At 56.9% G+C, this 23,735-nt stretch overlaps 1 protein-coding gene across 2 annotated transcripts in view; it reads left to right on the forward strand.

Annotated features, from left to right (window-relative positions):
* Positions 1-2,199: 2,199 nt before the first annotated feature.
* The window catches only part of ONECUT3 (one cut homeobox 3), a 29,308-nt gene continuing 7,772 nt past the window's right edge, over positions 2,200-23,735 (forward strand). Inside the window, exons 1-2 of one of the 2 annotated variants that reach the window (XM_058821177.1) lie at positions 2,200-2,225; positions 2,422-3,335. In XM_058821177.1, the coding sequence (XP_058677160.1) occupies positions 2,435-3,335 (901 nt within the window). In that variant the 5' untranslated portion in view covers positions 2,200-2,225; positions 2,422-2,434. Of the gene's footprint in view, positions 2,226-2,305; positions 3,336-23,735 lie in introns of those variants that run through there. The other variant, XM_058821176.1, reaches the window with a different exon arrangement.

Consider the following 23,735-nt stretch of genomic DNA (forward strand, 5'->3'; position numbering starts at 1 on the left):
AGCTCCGAGCCTTCCCCTGCCCAGCTCAGAGCTTTCCCTACCCATCCCTGCCCAGCTCCGAGCCTCCCCTGCCCATCCCTACCCAGCTCCGAGCCTTCCCTTGCCCATTCCTACCCAGCTCCGAGCCTTCCCTACCCATCCCTGCCCAGCTCCGAGCCTTCCCCTGCCCAGCTCAGAGCCTCCCCTGTCCATCCCTGCCCAGCTCCGAGCTTTCCCCTGCCCACCCCTGCCCGGGTCCAGGCTTCCCTTCCCATCTCTGCCCCCTTGTCCAACTCCTGCCCGCCCCTGTCCGGCTCTGGGGCTCCCTGCCCACCCTTGGCACCTCAACTTCGCCTCTCCCCCCAATCTCTGCTGCACTCCTGACCGCACTGTCCCTCCTTGCCCGGCTCCGAGCCCTCTCCTGCCCATCCCTGCCCGGCTCCGGTCCCATTACCTGCCCGTAATCCCCCCCTGCCCTGCTGGTTCCCTCTCGGGGGTCCTGCTCACAGTCCCCGGCCCTCCAGGCAGGCACAAACCGAGGGGGAGGCCAAGGGGGGCCCGGAGCCCTTCCACACCCCGGCTCCGGGGCTGCATCGCGGTGTGAGGGGCAGAAAAGGGGCAAAGGGAAGGACCCCCCTCCCCTCCGATCATCGCCTACCCTCGCTCTCACGTCTCGGGAATTTGCGGGGCTTTATTTTAATGAACTGGGCGCTTAATTGACTTCCCGGAGAAGGTGCCAGATGGGATAGAAAACTATGGGATGGATGGGATGTGATGCGATGGATGGAACGGATGGGTTGAGATGGGGTGAGGAGGCTCGAGACGGTTTGTGTTAAAAACCCTGAATTTGGACGAGATTTGGCTGAGTTACTCCCTGAGCTGGGGAGTGCCGGGTGGGTCACCACGAACACCCCTGGAAGAACCGGGCCCGGCTGTCCCGCTGCTCCCAGCTCCTCCCGGCCATCCCCGGGCTGTGGAAGAGCCTGGAGCCCGGCAGGGCCGGGAGCGGAGCAGCCCGAGCGGGGCTGGAGGGCCCCACCCGCAGGAAGCGATGGATTTTATTTTTATTTTTTTCGGGCTGTTCAATAAAGCTTGGGAAAGCGGCATGTGCCGGCCTGGGGGAGCGGGAAAGGCCAGGATTGCCCCGGGAGCCCAGCTCGGGATAACGGGGCCGGGGCCAGCTGGAAACCGCTCTGGAAGCACAGCGAGCACCAGCCCCTGCGGTGGCCTAAAACTGGCTCACGTTAGCCCTTCATCCAGTCTTCCTCACCGCCTTTCCTTTACCTTCCCATTTCCCTTTCCCTTTCAATTTTCTCTTTCCATTCTCCATTTTCCCACTTCATTTTCCATTTTCCCTTCGCGTTTTCCATTTTCCATTTCGATTCATTCTTTCCCTTTCCCCTTCCTTCCTTCTTTATTTTTTCCTCCTCCAGCACCGCTGCTCGGGGCCCTGCAGCAGCACCGTGTGTCTCTCCAAGCGTGTCCCTGTCACTCCCCTCCTCGTGCCAAGGCCACCGAGGCAGCGCCCGCAGAGGGGCAGGGGACACGTGTGGGGACAGGGGGACACGCGTGGGGAACACCAGGGGTGCGGGACAGGATATTTGGGGTAGAAAGGGACAAGCAGGCCCTTGGGAGGGGCACGGGGCGGGCAGCGGGGGGACAGGGGGTGTTGGGCACGCTGGGGACGGGCACATCCAGGGGTGGCTGGCACAGCCACATGTGTGCACAGGGAGCGGCCTGGGGCCAGCCAGATGTGCGGGGGCGCAGGTGGGCGCTCGGCACCTGCTGGGCACGGGGTGCGGCGGTGCGGGGAGGGTCGGGCCGGTGGCGGCGGGGTCACCGCGGGTTGGCGGTGTCACCGCGGGCCGGGGCGGGGGAAGGTGACCCGGGCGGTTCCGGGTGCGGGCGCTCCCCGCGGCACCGGGAGAGGGGCGGGGGGGCGGCTCGGTGCGCCGGGGGGGCGGGGCGGGGCGGCGCTGACGTCACGCCGCGGGCCAGAGCGAGGCTGCCGGGAGCCGGCGGCCGAGGCTCCGCAGCCGCCCCGCACCGAGCCCCGCGCCCCGCGCACCGCCCGCGCCCGCGCCCAGCCCCGCGCCCCCAGCCCCGCGCACGGCAGGGCGGGCGGCGGGCGCACCATGCCGGCCTGACCGCGGGGCGCGGACATCGATCCCCGGGCGCGGAGTCTGAATTAATCCGGGCAGCCGGCGCGGGGAGGGGGGCGGCGGTGGAGGAGGAGGAGGAGGAGGAGGCGGCGGCGGCGGCGGGGGGGTGGGGGAGGAAGGCAGCGAGCGAGCGGGCGAGGCAGCGGCAGAGCCCGGCGGCCACCATGGAGCTGGCGATGGAGAACCTGGGCAGCCTGCACGGAGTCCCGCACTCGCAGCCCGCCGAGCTGCTGAGCCCCGCGCACGGGCGGCAGAGCTCGCACCGCAACCTGGTGCCGCACGGCCGGCCCGCCATGGTCTCGGGCATGGCCTCCATCCTGGAGGGGGGCGACTACCGCGGCGAGCACAGCCTGGGAGCCCCGCTGCACCCCGCCATGAGCATGTCCTGCGAGTCGCCCTCCGGCATGAGCCTGAGCAGCACCTACACCACGCTGACTCCCCTGCAGCACCTGCCGCCCATCTCCACCGTGTCGGAGAAGTTCCACCACCCGCACCACCACCACCACCACCACCACCCGCACCAGCGCCTGGCCGGCAACGTCAGCGGCAGCTTCACCCTCATGCGCGACGAGCGGAGCTTGGCCTCCATGGGCAACCTCTACAGCCACTACCCCAAGGACATGCCGGCCATGGGGCAGCCCCTATCGCCGCTGCCCAACGGGCTGGGCAGCCTCCACAACGCCCAGCAGCCGCTGGCCCCCTACGGCCCCGCCGGCCACTTGCCCAACGAGAAGATGCTCTCGCCCAACGGCTTCGACTCGCACGCCGCGATGCTGTCCCGGGGCGAGGAGCACCTGGCGCGGGGGCTGGCGGCGCCCAGCTCGGCCATGATGCCGCCGCTCAACGGGATGCACCCGCACGGGCACCCGCACGGGCAGCCCGGAGCGTCGCTGCTGGGCGAGCGGGAGCGCCCCGCGCCCGGCCCCGGCTCCCAGCCCGGCGGCTCCGGCCAGGTGGAGGAGATCAACACCAAGGAGGTGGCCCAGAGGATCACGGCCGAGCTGAAGCGGTACAGCATCCCGCAGGCCATCTTCGCGCAGAGGATCTTGTGCCGCTCCCAGGGGACCCTCTCGGACCTGCTGCGGAACCCCAAGCCCTGGAGTAAGCTCAAGTCCGGCCGGGAGACTTTCCGCAGGATGTGGAAATGGTTGCAGGAGCCGGAATTTCAGAGGATGTCGGCGCTCAGACTGGCAGGTAGGACACGGCACGGCTCGGCTCGGCTCCTCCGGCCGGGTGGGTCAGGGGGTGCTGCGAACACGCGTGGGAACCCTCGGCGGTTCCGGGGTTGTCATCACGAACTGGGGCCGGGCCCTGGCGGTGTTACCGATCTGGTTTGTGACCTTAAGACCAATGGGAATGAATTTATGTTTAAGGTGAGTTATACCTAAGGCGACCTCCCGCTCCCCGGGCCTGCCGCTGCCCGCGAGAGATGCGGGATCGCGGCTGGAAGGAGCCCAGAGCTGCCCCTTGGCCGCCGCCCGTTCTCCTGCCGTGGGGATTTCCCTGTCGGTGCCGCCGAACCGGCCCCGTGGCCGTGGCACAACCCTGGGACTGCTCCGCCGCCGCTTCGGCCGCCGCCTCTCGGTGCCGGGGCCGCGCTCGGGGGAATCTCCGGGCCGGGGCTGCCCCCGGCAGAAGCACCGAGCCCCGTGTCTCAATCCCCGGCTGATCGAGGTCTCTCAGCGCCGTTCCCGCGGTCCCGGGCCGGCTCTGGGCCGAGGCTGTGCTGGAGGAACGCGCGATCTGAGCCGGGGGTGGCGGGGAAGGGACCGGAGGGTGCGACAGAGGGGACAGAGGGGACAGCGGGGCCGTGCCCGGTGCTCCCCCGCCAGCCCTGGCCCAAAGCCGCCACCCCCGGAAACACAACCGGAGCTCTTGGCTCCGCGGGGCCGAGCCGTGGCGGTCAAAACACGCGTTAGTGATTTTTTAATTTATTTTTTAAGAAATCCGAGCTCCCCGTGGGGACGGGCAAAGACACCGACGAGGACCCGCCGTTATTTATGGGGAAGAGCAGCGTTCATATGTATTTAGTGTAATTCAGTTGCTCTTTAATTAGGGCAGGGTAGTGGCATCTTTTAGTTCCAGTCGATGCCCTATTGAAAAGCACTTAATAGAATGCAAATTGTTCCTGGCTTTACAAGGTTCTGGTAAATAAAGATTTAAACACTGCCGCGATCGGCCGTTTAATGCCCCCGTTGTTGGGGCTAATTGAGCAGCGGGCTCGGGCTTCTGCCTCGCCAGGATTGGAAATAATAATGAATAATTCAAAAATAATAGGAGTAATAATAATTTAAAATATCCGTGATGGTGATGATGAAAAGGCGGCCGCAGCTGGGGGAAGCTCGGGGGCAGCCCTCTTCTCGGCCCGCCTGGAGAGCTCCTTGTCCCCGGCCAGGGTCAGGGATCCCTGTCCCCAACCGGCTCGTAGGGTCCCTGTCCCTGCTGTCGCCTCTTTGCTCTCTGCACCGCCGTGGGAGATTTATTCTCCCCAAAATTATTTTTCTTCCCCGGCGCCGTTTCCCCCCCCGCCAGAGCCGCCATGTCCCCATTATTTACAGGAATCAACCCCCCAGATTTCCGGGGAACGGGGTTTGTTCATTTGCTGTCCGTGAAAACAGGAAAAAACCCACCAAGCACCAGCCCAACCTCCCGTCCTGAGCCTGCCCGTGCCGCTCCGAGCTCCCCACGCGGGACCGGGTCCGCTCCTGGAGGGGCTCGGCCGAGCCGCCCCCCCGGTTCTGCCGCTTTGTTCCGGCCCCGGGCCCCGCTCGGTCCCGCTTTCGTTTCGCTCTTTCCACCCTCTCGCCCGCCCGGGCCCGGCCCTGGTTCCGCCCCAGCCCCGAGCGGCGGCTCCGGGGGAAGGGGCAGCGCTGGGGGGGCTGAGCCCGAACCCCCGATCGGTGCTGCTGAATCCCCAGCCCGAGGCCTCGGGGCGAGCCCGCCCGTCTTTTCCCGTTCCTTTCCAGGCTGGGGGCCTGGAGGGCTCCCGATGGTTGCCACTTTCGGCAAGCAGGGAAGGGACCTGGGCGGCGAGAGGAATTTTTCCTTCCCAGTAAAAGGCAAAAAAGAAAAAAAAAATTGTTCGACTTTTGTGCTCGTGTGGCGCGGCCGGGACACGGACTGGTACTGGTTCTGATTCTATTCCTGGTTCTATTCCTATTTCTCTTTCTGGTCCTATTCCTCATTCTGTTCCTGTTCTATTCCTAGTCCAATTCCTATTCCTCCTTCTGCTCCTGGTTCTATTCCTATTCCATTCCAATTCCTATTTCTCCTCCTGCTCCTGGTTCTATTCCTATTTCCTATTCCTGTTCCTGGTCCTGTTGCTGTTCCTGGACCCGGTCCTACTCTTATTCCTCTTCTCTTTTTTTTTTTTTTTTTTTTAATTTGTTTTGTTCCTATTTTTGATCCCAGCCCTGGTCCCGGTCCCGGTCCGGGGCCGCAGGAGTCCATCTGATGGATTAGTCCGAGTCACTGAGCCGCGGATCGATGACCACGCCGGGCCCTTAGAAATGGCACCCGCCGCTTTTCTCTCCTCTTTCCAGCCCAGTTCCCCCCGTCCCGCCGCCCCTCCGCAGATGAACCATTAATTAATTATTCAGCCGGGAGATGAGGGGGCCGCAGCTCCGGCCGCCCCCCGCTCCCTCCGGCCCCCGAGGGGCTCCGCACAAGAGGAGGGGTCCCACGGAGAAACATCTGGGCAGCAGCTGGCCGTGCCCAGCCCGTCCCCTCGGGCCGTTCATCCCCCGCTCCACATTAATCCCCACCAACTCCGCCAGGGCCCGTGGGGGACGCGGAGCTCCCACGGTGCCACTTTTGGGGGTCCCTGCAGGTGTGGGACCCCCACCCGCTAAACCCCGGTGCTCTGGGGGCGGAAAGGCCCCGGCTCCGTCCCCGAGGGGCGATGGGGGAGCTGGGAGCGTTCCTGCGCCCCCATCCCCGCGTGTCCTCCCCACCCTGTGTGTGTCTCGCGTGGCTCTGGGTGCGCCCCCATCGCTGCCCCCTCCGTTGGGAGCCCCCTCCCCCAATTTATTCCGACGCTCAGCACCAGGAAATTCGCCCGTGGTTATTTCTCGGGAGGGCGGCGAGGCCGTGGTGTCCCTTTGGGGCGCTCGGGGATCTCTCCTGGCGGGTTTTCCCCTGCTGTGCGTGGAATTCACCCGCGCGTGGGGTGCGGCTGGCCCCGAAGGGCCCGGCGGCTCCTGCTGCTTTTACATTCGCTTCTGCTTTTCCTTCTCCAACCTTTCGTTTTGTTTTTCCATTAACGCTTCCACCTCCCACTCCCATTTTTTCGTTCTTCATTTTAATTTTTTTTGTTTGTTTTAACTTGTTTTTTCGTTCGTTTTCTTTCTTTCTTTCTTTCTTTCTTTCTTTCTTTCTTTCTTTCTTTCTTTCTTTCTTTCTTTCTTTCTTTCTTTCTCTCTCTCTTTCTTTCTCTCTTTCTCTCTCTCTCTCTCTCTTTCTCTTTCTCTTTCTCTCTCTTGCCTTCTTGCCTTCTGACCTTCTTTCTTGCCTTCCTTCTTTATTTCATTTTTCTTCCTTTCTTCCTTTTTTCCTTTCTTTCCCATTCTTTCCCATTCTTTCCCATTCTTTTCCTTTCTTTTCCTTTCTTTTCCTTTCTTTTCCTTTCTTTTCCTTTCTTTTCCTTTCTTTTCCTTTCTTTTCCTTTCTTTTCCTTTCTTTTCCTTTCTTTTCCTTTCTTTTCCTTCCTTCCCATTTCTTTCTTTTCCTTTCTTTTTTAATTCTCCCTTTCCCATGAATCCCTTCCCCGAACACGTCTCCACCGCAGCACAAAGCGTCGTTTTTCAACACAAACCCCAAAACCACCCCGAAACTGCGAGCACAACCGCGGGGCTGGGCCGAGGCAAATGCCCGAGAGCTTTGCCAACACCAATAATTAATATCACTAATTAATACCGCGAATTAATACACAGACGTGCTAGAAAAAGCGACAAGATGGCGCTGAGTAAAAAGCCGGCAAATATATAATTTTTAAATTTTTTTTTCACGAGTTTTGTTTTAATTTCAGCCTCTTTCAAACGACTTTGGCCCAACGACGGATTCTCCCGGCCCGCGGTCCCCGAGCACCGGGCGGCCCCGGTCCTGGCCCGGTCCTGGCCCGGGAGGGCGGCAGAAAACCGCGCACGGTTTCGTTGCTTTCGATCCGCGCGTGGCCGCAGGCGACGGGAAAAAGGCGCCGCAGCCGCGGAGAGCTCTGGAGGACCGGGAGCAAATGGGTTTTGTCGCCGTAAAATGGGCGAAAACGAGATTTTGGGGCTCCAGGCTCGCAGCGGCTCCTCCCGGCCCGGGTGAGCTGCACAGGCTGGAAATCGAAGAAAGATTCGGGGAAGGAGGCAAAGCTTTGTCCCAGCTGAGAAACAAAAACCACCAAACCAAACCCTTAAAAGTGTGGAGGTTTTTGTTTTTGTTTGGATTATATATATATATTTTTTAAACTTGAATTACTTAATTTTTTTTCTTAAATTATTATTATTTTATTTTGCCAATTTTTTTTTTTTTTTTTTTTTTTTTTAGCTCGTAAATATAATTGGAACGAGATGAGCTTTTTAAGGTCCCTTTTGAAGCAAGTTTTGGGATTTCGTGAATTAGAGGTTACTTTCTCCGCCGGTGCGGAGCAGCCACCGCCGGCATCCCCGGCTGCGCGGGTGCGGCCGCTGCGCGCTGCGCTGCTCGCCCTGCGCCGTGTCCTGCAGCTCCTGATGGTCCTCACTGCCTGAATCCCGCAGCTCCTGGCGTTCCTCATTGCCTGAATCCCGCAGCTCCTGGTGTCCCTCATTGCCTGAATCCCGGAATTCCCGGTGTCCCTCATTCCCGCACCCCGTGTCCCGCAGCTCCCGGTGTCCTTTATTCCTGAACCCCGCAGTTCCTGGTGTCCCTTATTGCCCGAACCCCGCAGTTCCTCGTGTCCTTCATTGCCTGAACCCCGGAATTCCCGGTGTCCCTCGTTCCCGAACCCCGTGTCCTGTAGCTCCTGGTGTCCCTCATTCCCGCACCCCGTTTCCCGCAGCTCCCGGTGTCCTTTATTCCTGAACCCCGCAGCTCTCGGTGTCCCTCATTGCCTGAATCCCGCAGTTCCTGGTGTCCCCCACTGCCCGGCCCCGTGTGCCGCAGCTCCCGGTGTCCCTCAAATCCCGATGCTCCTGGTGTCCCTCATTGCTGAACCCCTCAGCTCCTTGTGTCCCTCATTTCCTGTGTCCCGCAGCTCCTGGTGTCCCTCACTCTTGAACCCCGCAGCTCCCGATGTCCCTCATTTCCCGTGTCCCTCAGCTCCTGGTGTCCCTCATCCCCAAATCCCATATCCCGCAGCTCCTGGTGTCCCTCACTGCCTGCACCCCGTGTCCCGCAGCTCCTGATATCCCTCATTCCTGAACCCCGCAGCTCCTGGTGGTCCTCATTGTCTGAACCCCGTGTCCCGCAGTTCCTGGTGTCCCCTCATTCCCGAACCCCGTGTCCCGCAGCACCTGATGGCCCTCATTTCTGAACCCCGCAGCTCCTGGTGTCTCTCACTGCCCAAATCCCGATGCTCCTAGTGTCCCTCATCCCCGAACCGCAGTTCCTGGTGTCCCTCATTGCCCAAATCTCACAGCTCCCGGTGTCCCCCATTGCCCGAACCCCGTGTCCCGCAGCTCCTGATGGTCCTCATTTTCTGAACCCCGCAGCTCCCGGTGTCCCTCATTGCCCGTGTCCAGCAGCTCCTGGTGTCCCTCATTCCTGAACTCCGCAGTTCCTGGTGTCCCTTATTGCCCGAACCCCGCAGTTCCTCGTGTCCTTCATTGCCTGAACCCCGGAATTCCCGGTGTCCCTTATTCCCGAACCCCGTGTCCTGTAGCTCTCGGTGTCCCTCATTCCCGAACCCCGCAGTTCCTCGTGTCCCTCATTGCCTGAACCCCGTGTCCCTCAGCTCCTGGTGTCCCTCATTCCCGAACCGCAGTTCCTGGCGTCCCTCACTGCCCGTGTCCCGCAGCTCCGGGTGTCCCTCATTCCTGCACCCCGTGTCCCACTGCTCTCGGTGTCCCTCATTCCCGAACCCCGCAGTTCCTGGTGTCCCTTATTTCCCGTGTCCCTCAGGTCCTGGTGTCCCCCATTTCCCGTGTCCCGCAGCTCCTGATGTCCCTCATTGGCTGAACCCCATTTCCCACAGCTCCCGGTGTCCCTCATTCCTGCAACCAGTGTCCCGCAGTTCCCGTGTCCCCCATTTCCCGTGTCCCGCAGTTCCTGGTGTCCCCCATTTCCCGTGTCTAGCAGTTCTTGGTGTCCCTCATTCCCGAACCCCGCAGTTCCCGTGTCCCGCATCTCCCGTGTCCCGCATCTCCCGTGTCCCGCATCTCCCGTGTCCCGCATCTCCCGTGTCCCGCATCTCCCGTGTCCCCCATTTCCCGTGTCCCGCATTTCCCGTGTCCCCCATTTCCCGTGTCCCGCATCTCCCGGTGTCCCCCATTTCCCGTGTACCCCATTTCCCGTGTCCCGCATCTCCCGGTGTCCCCCATTTCCCGTGTCCCGCATCTCCCAGTGTCCCCCATTTCCCGTGTCCCCCATTTCCCGTGTCCCGCATCTCCCGGTGTCCCCCATTTCCCGTGTCCCGCATCTCCCGGTGTCCCCCTTTTCACGTGTCCCCCATTTCCCGTGTCCCCCATTTCCCGTGTCCCGCATCTCCCGTGTCCCCCATTTCCCGTGTCCCGCATCTCCCCGCACCCTCCGCGCCTCCTCCTTATCAGCGCGGCGGGGCCGCCTCGCTCCGCCCGCGGCTGTTTTTCTGTTTGCTCCTAATCTGCGCCTCAGAAGGGGCCAATAAACCTCCCGCAGGTTAAACATTAAATGGGGTTCCTTCCCCACAGCCCCAGGAAACGCGCTCCCCTCTGCCCCCCACCCGCGCCCGCGGGGCTCTGCTCCCCCAAACGCTGCTCCCCAAATCCCCCGCGGGCTCTGAGCATCGCCCCAGCCCCGGGGGCCACGCCTGGAGCTTTTCTTGCCGCCTCCTTTTAATTTGGGTTCGCGTTTTGGGTGGGTTTTTGTCGGGTTTATCTTTTTCTGGGTGTACAACACGGGGGTGATAATTTTTTTTCCTTGTCCTGTCAATCGCCACTGAAACCATAAGGGAGAGATAACAGAGAAGAGAAAACTCTCGGAGTGACCTTTGAATCAATTTGAAAAACCTCATTTAACTGATAAGTCTTGAAAGGCCCAGAACTAATTTGAAAATACATCTATTAAAATCTCATTGCCGCTGCCTGGGAGCTGCTGGGAAGGGTGTGCGAGGCGACTTGCTGGGGTCGGGGGAGCCGGGAGAGCAGGTTTGAGCCCTGGTCAACAAAGAGATTGCAGAGCTGACTGCAAAATGATGGGGCTTAGACCAGGAGAAAAATAAGAATATTAAAAGAAAATGGGTTTTTCTCTCCCGGCTGGTGGGGAAAGGGGAGATTTACAGCATTTTCCTGCCATAACCAGGCACGGAGTCTGGGAGCGCAGACAGAATATTGGATTTTTTTTAAATTATTTTTTTATTTTTTTTTCCCTTCACAAAACAAATCCAATATTTTCTCATTCTGCTCAGAGGCAGCTGCAGGGCTGGGGAGCCTGTGGTTCTTTGGGGGCAGCTGTGCCCCACTGAGGGGTGAGGAGGAAGCTCTGTGCTCCCATCTCTGCGTTTTCTGCCCGGCTCCCTTGGTGCCAAAAAAGCAGAGGAAGAGGAGGGATGGTGAAGGCAGGAGAAGAGCAGAGGCAGGGCCCAGGCTCGTGTTTTCCTGCCTTGGCAATGTCCTGCCTTGCCCTGGGCATCACCTGGGTGTAAAGGAAACAAAAATCCCTGCAGGAAGCTCCTGACACAGAGAGCTCCTGGTGTGAGGCCGTTGTGGGTTGGGAGCAGGGTGGCGATGGCTGACTGGAAACACGAACACAAAAATCAGATTTAAAATGAAATAAACTCCATCAGAGCCTGGTTTGAAGGAACTGAGCCATGGCAGCTTGATGGGGGTGTGGAAATGCTCCTCCTGCTCCAGACCTTGGGTGCAATTTGGGATGCTGGGAGAGAATCCCAGCAGGACAGGCCGTGCTCCCTGCGGGAATCGCTGCTTCCCTGGCTGGGACAGAACTGGAGCAGTCACCTTCCCCAGGACAGGAAGAGTCTCCTGAGGTTCCCTGAGGTTTTTGGAAAGCTTCTAGGAGAGAGAGGCTGACCCTGAGCAGGAATGGAGGCATTGGGCAGCTTTGATCTGCCCTCACCCCATGTCCACCTTCATGGCTTCTTTTTTGGATTTGAGCTGAGATGTGCAAATTCCTGGAGTCTGGCAAGAAGCTGAAGCTTAAAGGAGCCCAGGATGAGTCCCATGAACCCAGGACAGGTGCCATGAACCCAGGACAGTCCCATTAACCCAGGACAGTCCCATTAACCCAGGACAGGTCCCATTAACCCAGGACAGTCCCATTAACCCAGGACAGTCCCATTAACCAAGGACAGGTGCCACTAACCCAGGACAGTCCCATGAACCCAGGACAGTCCCATGAACCCAGGACAGGTCCCATTAACCCAGGACAGTTCCATTAACCCAGGACAGGTGCCATGAACCCAGGACAGGTGCCATGAACCCAGGACAGGTGCCATGAACCCAGAACAGTCCCATGAACCCAGGACAGTCCCATGAACCCAGGACAGGTCCCATTAACCCAGGACAGGTGCCATGAACCCAGGACAGTCCCATTAACCCAGGACAGTCCCACGAACCCAGGACAGGTCCAATGAACCCAGGACAGTTCCATTAACCCAGGACAGTCCCATGAACCCAGGACAGGTGCCATGAACCCAGGACAGGTCCCATTAACCCAGGACAGGTCCCATTAACCCAGGACAGGTGCCATCAGCCTGGGACATGGTCTGACCCAGCTGGGATGGGCACCTGGCCCTGGCCCTGCTCCTGCGCAGCCCCAAGGGCAGCACAGAGAGGTTGAGGCAGCCCCTGGTGTTGGAAACTGGCCCAAAAGGGAAGGTGGAGTCCAAAATGTTCCCTCCATCCTCATCCAGAAGCCATGCAGGGAGGTGCTGGCCAGCAGCAGCTTTTGGCAGCGTTTGGAATGTGTTTAATCCTGGCTCCATGCAGCACTGAGGCCGCTGAGCGGCAAAATTTGCTGATTTAATGGAAATTCAAAAATCTCGTTAATACCTCAAATGATACAGGGAGATCTCTGTATCCAGCAAGATGTAAAGCAAGTCTGGCTGGGGTGGGAGAAATGGATTTTTAAAACCATTTGGTGCTGTTAAAAAATAGCAAAGCAAAGAAGCAACGTGGATTCTCTGGTGCTGGAAAGAGGGACCAAGATATTTAAAAAATAAGGACCCAATATTAAAATGGAGAGATGTTTGTATGGACATGGGTAGGATTTTAACAATGACCCTAATAACTAAAAAATTTCGTATATATATATTTTATATATATGTGTATATATATTTGCTAAGTTCTTTTTATACATATATATGTATATATAAATTTGCTAAGTTATTGCTTATGTTATTTTTATAAATATAACATTTATATTTATATTATTTTAATATTATATTTATTATTATTTTATATTTATTTTTATTAATTATAAATATAAAATTATATATAACTTTGTTAAGTTATTAGGATCATTCTTGGAATATATATAATGGAATATTTATATATTTTATATGTATTTATATATATATATTCCATCAGGGATCTGCATCAATGCTGTAAACACTGGTGGGTTTTGCAGTGCAAGGAGAGGAGGTTCAGAAATTATTTTAAAGCCATTCCACGGGTGTTTTATGGCTGCAGGAGTTGGGTTTAAGGTGTTTCACAGGTGCTGAAGTCAAGCCTTGCCCACATGGGGGGGATGCAGGGATGCTGGGCTGAGATGGGCAGGGTCGCTCGTATTGCTCGGATTCACTTTGGGATTTGGGAAACCTCGTCAGCCCTGGCAGACTGAGGGTGGCTCAGCTCTGCCCAGCCTGGGAGAGGGAAAGGGAAAATCTCTGTATGGAACAGGAGGGGAAAGCAGGGAAGGCCGGGACTGGCTGTATTCTCCGTGCTTGCAGAGGAGGGAGGAAAATCCCTATGTCTTGACAAAAAACAAACAAACAAACAAACAAAAAAAACCTCCCAAAAAAGAAAAGAAAAAATAAAAAGGAAGAGCAAATTGCAGCTTTTCCTGCTGCTGCCATGCCCGGGGTACCAACCCCACTCTGCTGAGCTCAGGTTCAGCAGGAGGAGGCACCAAGGGGAGCTGCAGTCTCCCGTCCCATCAGGCTGGAGGAGCGCTGAGCTCTCCTGCTGCAGGAATGACTCCAGAGAGCCCCGAACGTTCGTGCCTGGGGGTTTGGGTGTGCAGAGGGGGCTCGGTGTGTGGCACAGCGCTGAGGGCTCTGTGGGAACCCTAAGTGTCAGGTTTGGCTGTCAGGGACCCTACAGGACCCCCAAAAGGACCAAGAGCAGGGCAAACACCTCGGGCCCCAAGGAGTGCCCACAGTGAGAGCAGGGCACGGTCTGGGGCAGCCAAGGGCCATGGCAAGGGTGGCTTTGACCCCTGGGAAATGTCCCAAAGGCGCCATTGGAGAGACACGAGCCGTGAAGTGGCCATGGATGAGCACTGCCCTCGTGCCTCAGTTTCCCTGGGCAGCATGGGGCAGAGCTCTGGCAGTGCCAGGTTATGAAACCCGAGGAAGGGAGGCATTGGAAGATGACTGAGAAAATGTGGAACCAAATATCTGAAAGAGATCTCAAGACCTTGATTCATATCCTGACTCATTCCAGGATCAACTATCATCTCTCACAAACATCTGTCTAACCTACTGCTACAGAAATGTCTCCTGATAGTGAACTGAAACTTCCCTGAACTCTGTTATCAGTTTCTTTTTAGCATTTACCCCAAATCTGTAATTTCAGGCTGGGTGTATTATCAGAGAATATCCTAGGGAGGGGTCAGTCCGTTTTATTTCCCTTCATAGAGTCTTTCCCAAGCAGTTTCTATGGGCCAGTGGTAAATGCAAAAGGAATGGTAAAGTTGGTAAAAGATGGTAAAGAATTTGGTAAAAATGGTAAAGAATTTTTACGTGGACCTTTGGACCAAGTAACAACTCTCGGGTGCCCCGGAGCCTTTCGAGGTCCCTTTGTGGCCGATAAGGAGCCGGTAACGAGCGAAGCTTCTCCGCCAGGGATAAAATTGCAAATGCAGCGGGAGGTGCTGACGGGCGATAGCATCAGGGGCTGACAGAGATCTCAGCGCTGCGGGAGCTGCTCCCACCGCTGCCATTTTCACACAGATCTGCCCCTATTCCGTGTTTCCCCCCATTTTCCGAGGGTTTCTTGTTTGCCCCGGCGCGGAGCCCCCCGATAATCCCAGCCCGGGGTGGGGGCGGATCTCGCTGCGGTTCCTGTGGGGATGGAGCCGCAGCTGGCGCAGCTGGGCTGGGATGGGATGCTCGGTGCTCGATGCCAAAGGGGTTTGGGCTCCCAGAGCCTCGCCAGAATGGGGGGGACCCTTCCCCATCCGCCCCCCAAACTCCAGGGAATGGGGGTAAATAGGGCAGGGATTGGGGCTGGGAATGGGGATTGGGAATGGGGGGAAATGGGGCAGGAAATAGGGGAAGGGAATGGGGGAAGCGAATAGGGCAGGAAATAGGGGCAAACAGGACAGGGAATGGGGCAGGGAATAGAGGAAGGGAATAGGGGCGGGGAATGGGGGAAGGATTAAGGCATGGAATGGGGCAGGGAATGAGGATAGGGAATGGGGAAAGGGAATAGGGGAAAGGAATAGGGCAGGGAATAGAGGAAGGGAATAGGGGCAGGAAATGTGGCAGGGAATAGAGACAGGGAATGGGGGCAAATAGGGCTGGGAATGGGGCAGGGAATGGGGGAAGGGAATAGGAGAAGGGAAAAGGGGAAGGGAATAGGTCAGGAAATGTAGGCAAATAGGACTGGGAATGGGGTAGGGAATGGGGCAGGGAATAGAGGAAGGAAATAGGGGCAAATAGGACAAGGAATGAGGCAGGAAATAGAGGAAGGGAACGGGGCAGGGAATAGGGTAGGGAATAGGGGCAGGGAATGGGGGAAGGATTAAGGCATGGAATGGGGCAGGGAATGGGGAAAGGGAATAGGGGAAAGGAATAGGACAGGGAATGAGGACAGGGAACAGGGGCAGACGGGGGCAGGGAATAGGGGCAGGAAATGTGACGGAATAGAGACAGGGAATGGGGGCAAATAGGGCTGGGAATGGGGCAGGGATTAGGGCAGGGAATATGGGCAGGGAATAGGGGCAGAGGATGGGGACAGGGAATGAGGGCAAATGGGACAGGGAATAGAACAGGGAATAGGGGAAGGGAATGGGGGCAAATGGGGTAGGGAATGGGGGAAGGGAATAGGGGCAAATAGGACAAGGAATGAGGCAGGGAATAGAGGCAGGGAATGGGACAGGGATTAAGGCAAGGAATGGGGCAGGGAATGGGGATAGGGAATGGGGGCAGATAGGGCAGGGAATAGAGGAAGGGAATGGAGCAGGAAATAGGTGAAGGGAATAGGGCAGGGAATGGGGACAGGGAATAGGGAAGGGAATGGGGGCAAATAGGGATGGGAATGAGGACAGGGAATAGGGGAAGGGAATGGGGCAGGGAATAGGGGCAAATAGCGCAGGGAATGGGGACAGGGAATAGGGAAGGGAATGGGGGCAAATAGGGATGGGAATGGGGCAGGGAATGGGGCTGGGAATAGGAGCAAATAGGACAGGGAATAGGGCTGGGAATGGGGCAGGAAAAAGGGGAAAATAGGACGTGGAATGGGGCAGGGAATAGAGCAGGGAATGGAGTAGGGACAAGGGCAGGGAATGGGGTAGGGAATGGGGCAGGGAATAGGGCAGGGAGAGGGTGAGATGGTGACACTGCCCTGCCAGGCTTCAGAGTCCCCCCAAGGCCTCTGGAAATGGATGCCTGGATCAATGGCTGATGTTAATCCTCTTTTTGGGGCCAAGCTGTGGGATTTTGGTGACATTTCTCAAGTGCAATCAGCGAATCCCTGTCCTGGTGTTTCCCTGGGAACTCCTCTGCTAGACTGCCCAAAGCCACTGGCTCACTGGCCTGCACACACAGGCAGCCAGAAAACAGAAATTGAGAACAAATCATCAAAATCAGGGCATTTATTCGAGGAAAGATGATTCCAAACTAGCTGGCTTTTCCTGGAAAAATTCTAAAAGCATCTCCCCAAAACCTCAACAGCCTTTTTCACCCCAAAATGCTGATTCCTTTACCTTCACCACCCCCAAGAAAAAAAACCCCAGATGATTTCTTTGCTCTGGTTTCTGTGACCATGGTGAGGTGGTGGCCCTGCTGTGGTTACCTGGGGGTGAGCCAGGTTCGTCATCCTTGGGAAAAGGGACCCTGGGGGACATTTAGGGCACTGGGGTGAGCCAGATTCTTCACCTGGTAGCATCCTGGAAGTGTCACTGTCACCTGGCAGTGCCCCCCAGCAGTGTCACTGTCACCTGGCAGTGCCTGGCAGTGTGTCCTGCTTTGCAAGAACAGGAGAAAAGAGGCAGGAGTGGAAAGGGGAAGCCAAGGGGGTGCTGGGCATTTCCCCGGGCACAACTGTGCCACCCAAGGGTCCTCTTGCTCCCTCCTCTCTTCCCTTTGCTCTTCCTCCTCTTTGTTTTCTTTCCCCTTTTTCTTTTCTTCTTTACCTTTTCTTTTTCTCCCTTTTTTGTCCTCTTTTCTTTCCTTTTCTCCCTTAATTTGTTTTTCTTTTTTCCCCCCTTTTTCTTTCCCCTTTTCTTCCCCCCTTTTCCTATTTTTTTCTTTTCCTTATATTTCTCCTTTTATTTTCTCTTTTTTTTCTTGTTTATTTTTCTTTCCTTTTTTCTCTCTTCTTCTGCATCTCCTCCTTTCCCCCTTCTCCCTTTTCTCTCTCTTCCTTCACTTTTTTCCCTTTCCTTTTCACTCATTTCTTTGCTCTCTTTCCCCCCTTCACTCTCTCCTTTCCTTCTCAACCCATTTTACCCCCCAAACCCCTTTCCAAGAGAAACCATTCCCTGGAACCATCCCAAGCCCCTTCCCCAGCTCTGCTGTCCCATTCCATGGGCAAGGAATGGGGCAGGGAATGGGGTAAGGAATGGGATAAGGAATGGGATAAGGAATGGGATAAGGAATGGGATAAGGAATGGGATAAGGAATGGGATAAGGAATGGGATAAGGAATGGGATAGGGAATGGGATAGGGAATGGGATAGGGAATGGGGCAGGGAATGGGGCAGGGAATGGGGTAAGGAATGGGATAAGGAATGGGGCAGGGAATGGGGTAAGGAATGGGGTAAGGAATGGGGTAAGAAATGGGGTAAGGAATGGGATAAGGAATGGGGTAAGGAATGGGGTAAGGAATGGGGCAGGGAATGGGGTAAGGAATGGGGTAAGGAATGGGATAAGGAATGGGGTAAGGAATGGGGTAAGGAATGGGGTAAGGAATGGGGCAGGGAATGGGGTAAGGAATGGGATAAGGAATGGGGCAGGGAATGGGGTAAGGAATGGGATAAGGAATGGGGCAGGGAATGGGGTAAGGAATGGGGTAAGGAATGGGGTAAGGAATGGGGCAGGGAATGGGGCAGGGAATGGGGCAGGGAATGCACAGAGTATAGGGCAGGGAATGGGGTAAAGAATGGGATAAGGAATAGGGCAGGGAATGGGGATAGAATATAGGAGGAGAGAATGGGGAAAGGGAATAGGGGCATGGAGCAAGCAGGGCAGGGAATGGGACAGAAAATAGGACAGGGAATGGGGCAGGGAATAGAGGCAGGGAATGGGACAGGAAATAGGGGTAAGGAATGGGGTAAAGAATAGGATAAAGAATGGGATAAAGAATAAGGCAGGGAATGGGGCAGGGAATAGAGCAGGGAATGGGGCAGAGAATAGGGCAGGGAATGCATAGGGAATAGGGTAAGGAATAGGGGTATGGAATAGGGGCAGGGAATAGGGCAGGAATGGGGTAAGGAATAGAGCAGGGAATTGGGCTGGGGGATGAGGACAGGGATTAGGGCAGGAAATGGGGCAGGGAATGGGGCAGGGAATGGGGAAGGGAATGAAGCAGGAATTAAGGTAGGGAATGGGGCAGGAATTAGGGCAGGGAATAGGGTAAGGAATAGGATAAGGAATAGAGGCACGGATTGGGGCAGGGAATGGGACAGGGAATGGGGTAAGGAATGCACAGGGAATTGGGGGAAGGAATGGGGCAGGAATGGGGCAACTCCTGCGGGATGGATCCCCCTTCCCGCAGCCCTCCCCTCAAACCTGCCCGCGAGCTCCCGCCGGTCACGTCGCCATCAAAGTGATGTGCCAGCAATATCCAACACGCAGTTAAAGCCACTCGTGGGAGTTTCAATAAAATCGACCGGGCAGGATCAATGGGCTGCGCTGGCCCCATCCCCGCACGGAATGGGGCGGGGGAGCCGGGAAAAACACCCAGGGCTGCGAAATGGGGGCGGTGGGAGGGGGGAGCTGATTACAAATCCATCCCATCCTCGCCGTGATTAATTGCTGCGTTACCAGAAGGAACAGCGCGGGGTGGGGGTCATTTTTAAAGGTAACGGTGAGGAGGGAGCTTCTGTGCTGCCTTTGGAGGGGAGGCGACAGGAGCCTTTTCCCGTGGGTTTCCCTCCAGGCAGGATGGAGCTGGGACAGTGATGGTTCACCCCAGCCCAGCAGCGATTTGGGATTTGGGAAGAGCCCTCCCCAGCCATGCAGGGGGAGCTGAACCCCATTCCCACCCAGCTGGCATCACTGACCCTGCTGTCCAGCTTGAAGGACCACCAGGGTGCGGGTTCCACCCTAAACCAGCCCCGAGCAGCCCCTTCACCCCACACTGGGGCTCTGAAAGGGCTCAGGGGATCTCGCTCCTGCCCTGCCCTCCCCGGAGATGCCCAGCTCAAATTAAAACATCATCCATCGCTGCGGTGGCAGCGCATAATCCCTGGCAGATCAGCGCAATTACTGCGGGAAATGCCTGGGGAGCTGAACTAATAACGCGGGCCGGTGGATTAAGAGTCACTGGCTTAGTACCGGCCGTGCCACCGCGCCCGGGGGACACCCGGGGACACCCCGGGGACAGCGGGGTCCCGGTGGGGCTGGGGGCGGTGGGTGTGTGGCTGGGCGGGGGTTTGGGGTGGTTTTACTGCCCCATATGTGTGGGGCAATAGTGGGGCAGGGATGGGGCAGAGATGGACAGGGATGAGCAGGGATGGGGGCAGGGATGGGGAATGATGGGCAGGGATGGGGCAACGATGGAGGCAGGAATGGCCAGCGATGGGGCAGTGATAGGGCAGGAATGTGATGGGGGCAGTGATGGGCAGCAGTGGGCAGGGATGTGGCAGCGATGGGCAGTAATGTGGCAGTGATGGGGCAGGGATGGCCAGCGATGGGCAGGGATGAGCAGCGATGGGCAGCGATGGGGCAATGATTGATCCGTGATGAGCAGCGATGGGGCAGTGATGGAGGCAGCGATGGGCAGCGATGGGGCAATGATTGATCCGTGATGGGCAGGGATGAGCAGCAATGGGGCACACGGAGCTTCCCTGCCCCGCACCCGGGCCGGGCAGTGCCATTCCCGCAGCTGAATGCGGCTCCCGGCGCTGCCCAATCCGTTCCCCCCTCCGGGGCGCGGGTGGACCGCTCCATCCCGTGTGCGCGGAGCGGCCGGACCGGCCCATTGAGCTGAGCAAGGGGGGAGAGCAAGGGCCGGTCCATCGGGCAGCGGGGGGGGGGGGGGGGTGTGACGGGCTGTACCACTGCGCCGCCCCGGGGGGGAGCGCGCGCGGCCATCCGCAGGGGGGCGCCAGAGCGGCGGGGACGGCCCAGAGTGGCTGCGGAACGAACCATTGTCAGTACGGGGGGAGCGGGCGGGACCAGCGCTGCGGAATGGCGGGGGGGGGGGGAGGAGCCGGGCTGGGACCCCTCCTCACCCTCAGCCCGGGAGGGGCCGGAGTCACCCTGGGCCAGAGGGGCGGGGGGGGACACACCTGAGGGGCCACACGGAGCGGCACAATGGAGCTGTGTCCCCGCCGGTGTCACAGAATTGCAGAGCGGCTCGGGCTGTGAGTGACCTGAGAGCCCATCCAGTGCCACCCCTGCCATGGCAGCGACCGCCTTCACTGTCCTATGCTGCTGGAGTTCAGGAGTACCCAGAGCAGTCAAAGTCCCTGTGCACATCATCCTGCCCACCCTCAGAGGGTCCTGGGGACACAAACCATGGACACCCCACCCTGAGGATTACAGACTGTCCTGGCTGTCCCTGCACCAGGGGCAGAAATCCAGCAGCCCACTGAGAACTGACTCAGCCAAGCCCCAAGGGACTGAGGGAGCTGGGGGTGCTCAGCCTGGAGAAAAGGAGACTCAGGGGTGCCCCCATCGCTCTCTGCAGCTCCTGAAAGGTGCCTGTGCTCAGCTGGGGCTGGGCTCTGTCTGTAGCAGCACTGACACAACCAGAGCACACAGCCTCAAGCTGTGCCAAGGGAAATTCAGGTTGGATATCAGGAAAAAGTTTTTTACAGAAAGGGTGATAAAGTTCTGCAATGGCTGCCGGGGCGGTGGTGGAGTCCCCATCCCTGGGTGTGTTTAACAAAGCCTGGATGTGGCACTGGGTGCCAGGGTTCAGCTGAGAGGTTGGGGCTGGGTTGGACTCGATGTGTGTGTGTTAATGGGTCTAGGATGTTAAGACGATTATATTCTTTGACCCTTCCAGTTCGATCTAGAAATGATGCAGTGGAGGTCTCTTGGAGGTTTCTTCCAACCCAGTGATTCTGTGAATTCTGTGGATTCTGTGATTCTGTGACCTTCCCATCTCACACCCCGTAAACGCACCCAGGACCAGATTTCATCAGGACATGCAGGAAACTCTTGGGTTTTTCCCCTCCACTCCTTTTTCTCTGTCTCCAGCCCATGTTTTGTGGCTGATGATGGCTCTGGGCCCTCTCTGGGCACCAGCTCAGGGCCAGCACACTCTGATGAAGGATGTGCCATTTCCACTGAACCTGCTCATTGTCCCTGCTCAGAGTTCCAGGAGCAGCTGGAGGCAGGAACAGCCTGCTGGGAATCCCAAAGGGAATCCCAAAGGGAGATCCTTGCTGCTCCTCTCCTGTGTGAAGGAGTGAGGAGAGAATGGAATGCACAGCCCCCCCAGCCACAAATGTCTTCCCTTTCACACAGTTTGCATTTATCTGAAATTCAGTGTGGACCAAATGCTGATATGTAGATCTGCGAATGCCCCGTGTTTAATTAACACTTTAATTTATTAATTTACAATTTATTGGCCTATTTAGTAAATATTATTTACACATTCTGGAACAACTCAAGCTGCAGGAGTGGTCCTTCAGGAGCAAACTTGGAAGTGGATCCTTCAGCTGACAGAGCTCATCCTGCAGCACAGCATGAATCAGTGTGAATGAAAATCCATGGGCTAACAAGTTCAGTGTCACAGGGATGCCACCCTGGATTCCCATCACAGGCTCCTTGTCCAGCATTACCTCATTGTCAGAATGGAAAATCATGAGTGTAGGAGCATTGGGGGGTAGGATGGTGGGGATGGACGGAGACGAGAGATCTCTGCAGCCAGGTCAGGAATTTGGGGTTTATTGCAAAGGGCCTGGGTGCAGGGCCCTGCTGGGAGCTGCAGCCACAGCTCAGAGCAGGGCTGAGAGGAGAGGGGGGGGGAGAGGATGAGAGGGTGAGAGAGTAAAAGGGGTAAGAGAGTAAGAGGCAAGAGTTAAGAGGGCGAAGTTCCCGTTACAATACCATAAATCTTCTTCTGTGTTGAATATTCTGATTCTCACTAACCAATATAGTACAAGATACAAACCCTATAGCATTTACATACAGCCTATAAGAATCACTACATTACCATACTGTGTTACATTTTAAACCCTAAAAACTCCTCTTTGGGCCCTTCTGCCAAGCTAGTAGGGTCTGCTCAGACCCTTGGAGCTGCCTGCAAGCAGAGGGTGTTGTTCCATCAAAAGGGGATTACCTTCAGCCAGCCACACCATTGTTTTCCCGTTGTTCAGTAACTGAGGGATCTCAACGTTTGCTTTCATTTCAATCTCACTTATAGTTTCCATATTCTCAAAATCTTTTGCCAGGCAATCATATTTATAAGGCTTTCCTGTTTCACCTTCCCAACACCTGAGCTGGAAGGGACCCTCCAGGGATCATGAGTCCAGCCCTGCACAGCCACCCCAACAATCCCACCCTGAGCATCCCTGGCAGCCTTGGGGCCAGGAGGATTTCCTGGTTCTTCCCTTGGAGGGAAGAACCTTTCCCTAAAATCTGACCCAACACCAGCCTCCCCTGCGTCCATGGCACAACTCATCCTCCAAACTCCCCTTTTTCCCCCCCAGAATCTGTAGCAGGGGCTCTTGCACCAGCGCTGAGCACAAGCTGGCTCCGAGGAAAACTCATTGCAGGGGATGGAGCATTTCCAGCCTCATCCCCTCCGCCCTGCCGTCCCTCCGGGCGCTGCCGCCTCACTCCGGCACTTCATTAGCACCAATTTGCTCTCGTCTCGCTAAGTGCTGCTGACTCGGGAGAGGAGCGAGGAGATCCGAGCAGCTCCGGGGCTCCTGCCCAGCCCTGCCTGGCCACGGCAGCGCTCCAGTCCCGGCAGCAGCTCCCCATGGCCGTGGTGTCCTCTGGAGCAATAAAAGCAGCTGATTCTGGTCCAAAAACAGGCCTGGAAAGGGAGGAAATAGGACAAATGGGGGAGATGATCGCAGCAGAGCTGATCCCCATTCCCTGGGTGATGGGGAGAGCAGAGCAGGGCACCAGGTCTGCCTTCACAAAGGAGGCTGGAAAAGCGAGTGGGAAATGAAACCCGTGCAGAAAGGAAATGTTCTTAACAACAAATTCACCTTTTTAAGTCATGTGAAGCTGTTTTGGTGTCCCTGGGAGGGGTTTGGTGGCTGCCATCAGGGCCAGACCAGCTCTCCTGGGGAGGACAAGGGTAAACCCAGTGGAGGGATGGAGCCGAGCCGGGCTGCAGCAGCCACAGCTCCTTTGGATCGCTTCAGCCACCCTCAAACCACACAAACTTCTCTGCTTCAGCGCTGGGAAATCTGAAAATGCCACCCTTGGAAGGGCAGGCCAGGCTTGAGAAGTGCAGGAGAGGAAATGAGCTGTCCTGGAGGCTGAGCCCAAATCGGGACCCCCATCTCGGGAAGGACCCCTGGCACCCAAGCAGGGCACAGAGGGCTCGAGCTTCCCTTTCCAGCCCCTTCCCTCCAGATGCCAACCCCTGGGGCTGTGGGCAAAGTGTGGGGTGCTTGGTGTGGGTGGCTGGCACAGCCAGATCCATTGCATTATTTCCAGATCAAACTGGAAGAGTTGAAGAATACAATATCTGAACATCCTAGCCCCATTAACACACACACAGAACATTAATTTGCTAACTTCACAGGCAAATTTCAGCTGCAAAGGCTCTAACCAAGAATTTACCACCTATTACCATTTTAAAACCTAAAGATCACCTGCAAGGGTCGATAACAAATTTCTAACCTGTAAGAAAAGTACATATAGAAAAATATACAGTGCAAAACAAATGCT

Source organism: Ammospiza caudacuta, chromosome 28 (assembly GCF_027887145.1).
Source record: "Ammospiza caudacuta isolate bAmmCau1 chromosome 28, bAmmCau1.pri, whole genome shotgun sequence".
In the NCBI taxonomy this organism is placed as follows: domain Eukaryota; kingdom Metazoa; phylum Chordata; class Aves; order Passeriformes; family Passerellidae; genus Ammospiza; species Ammospiza caudacuta.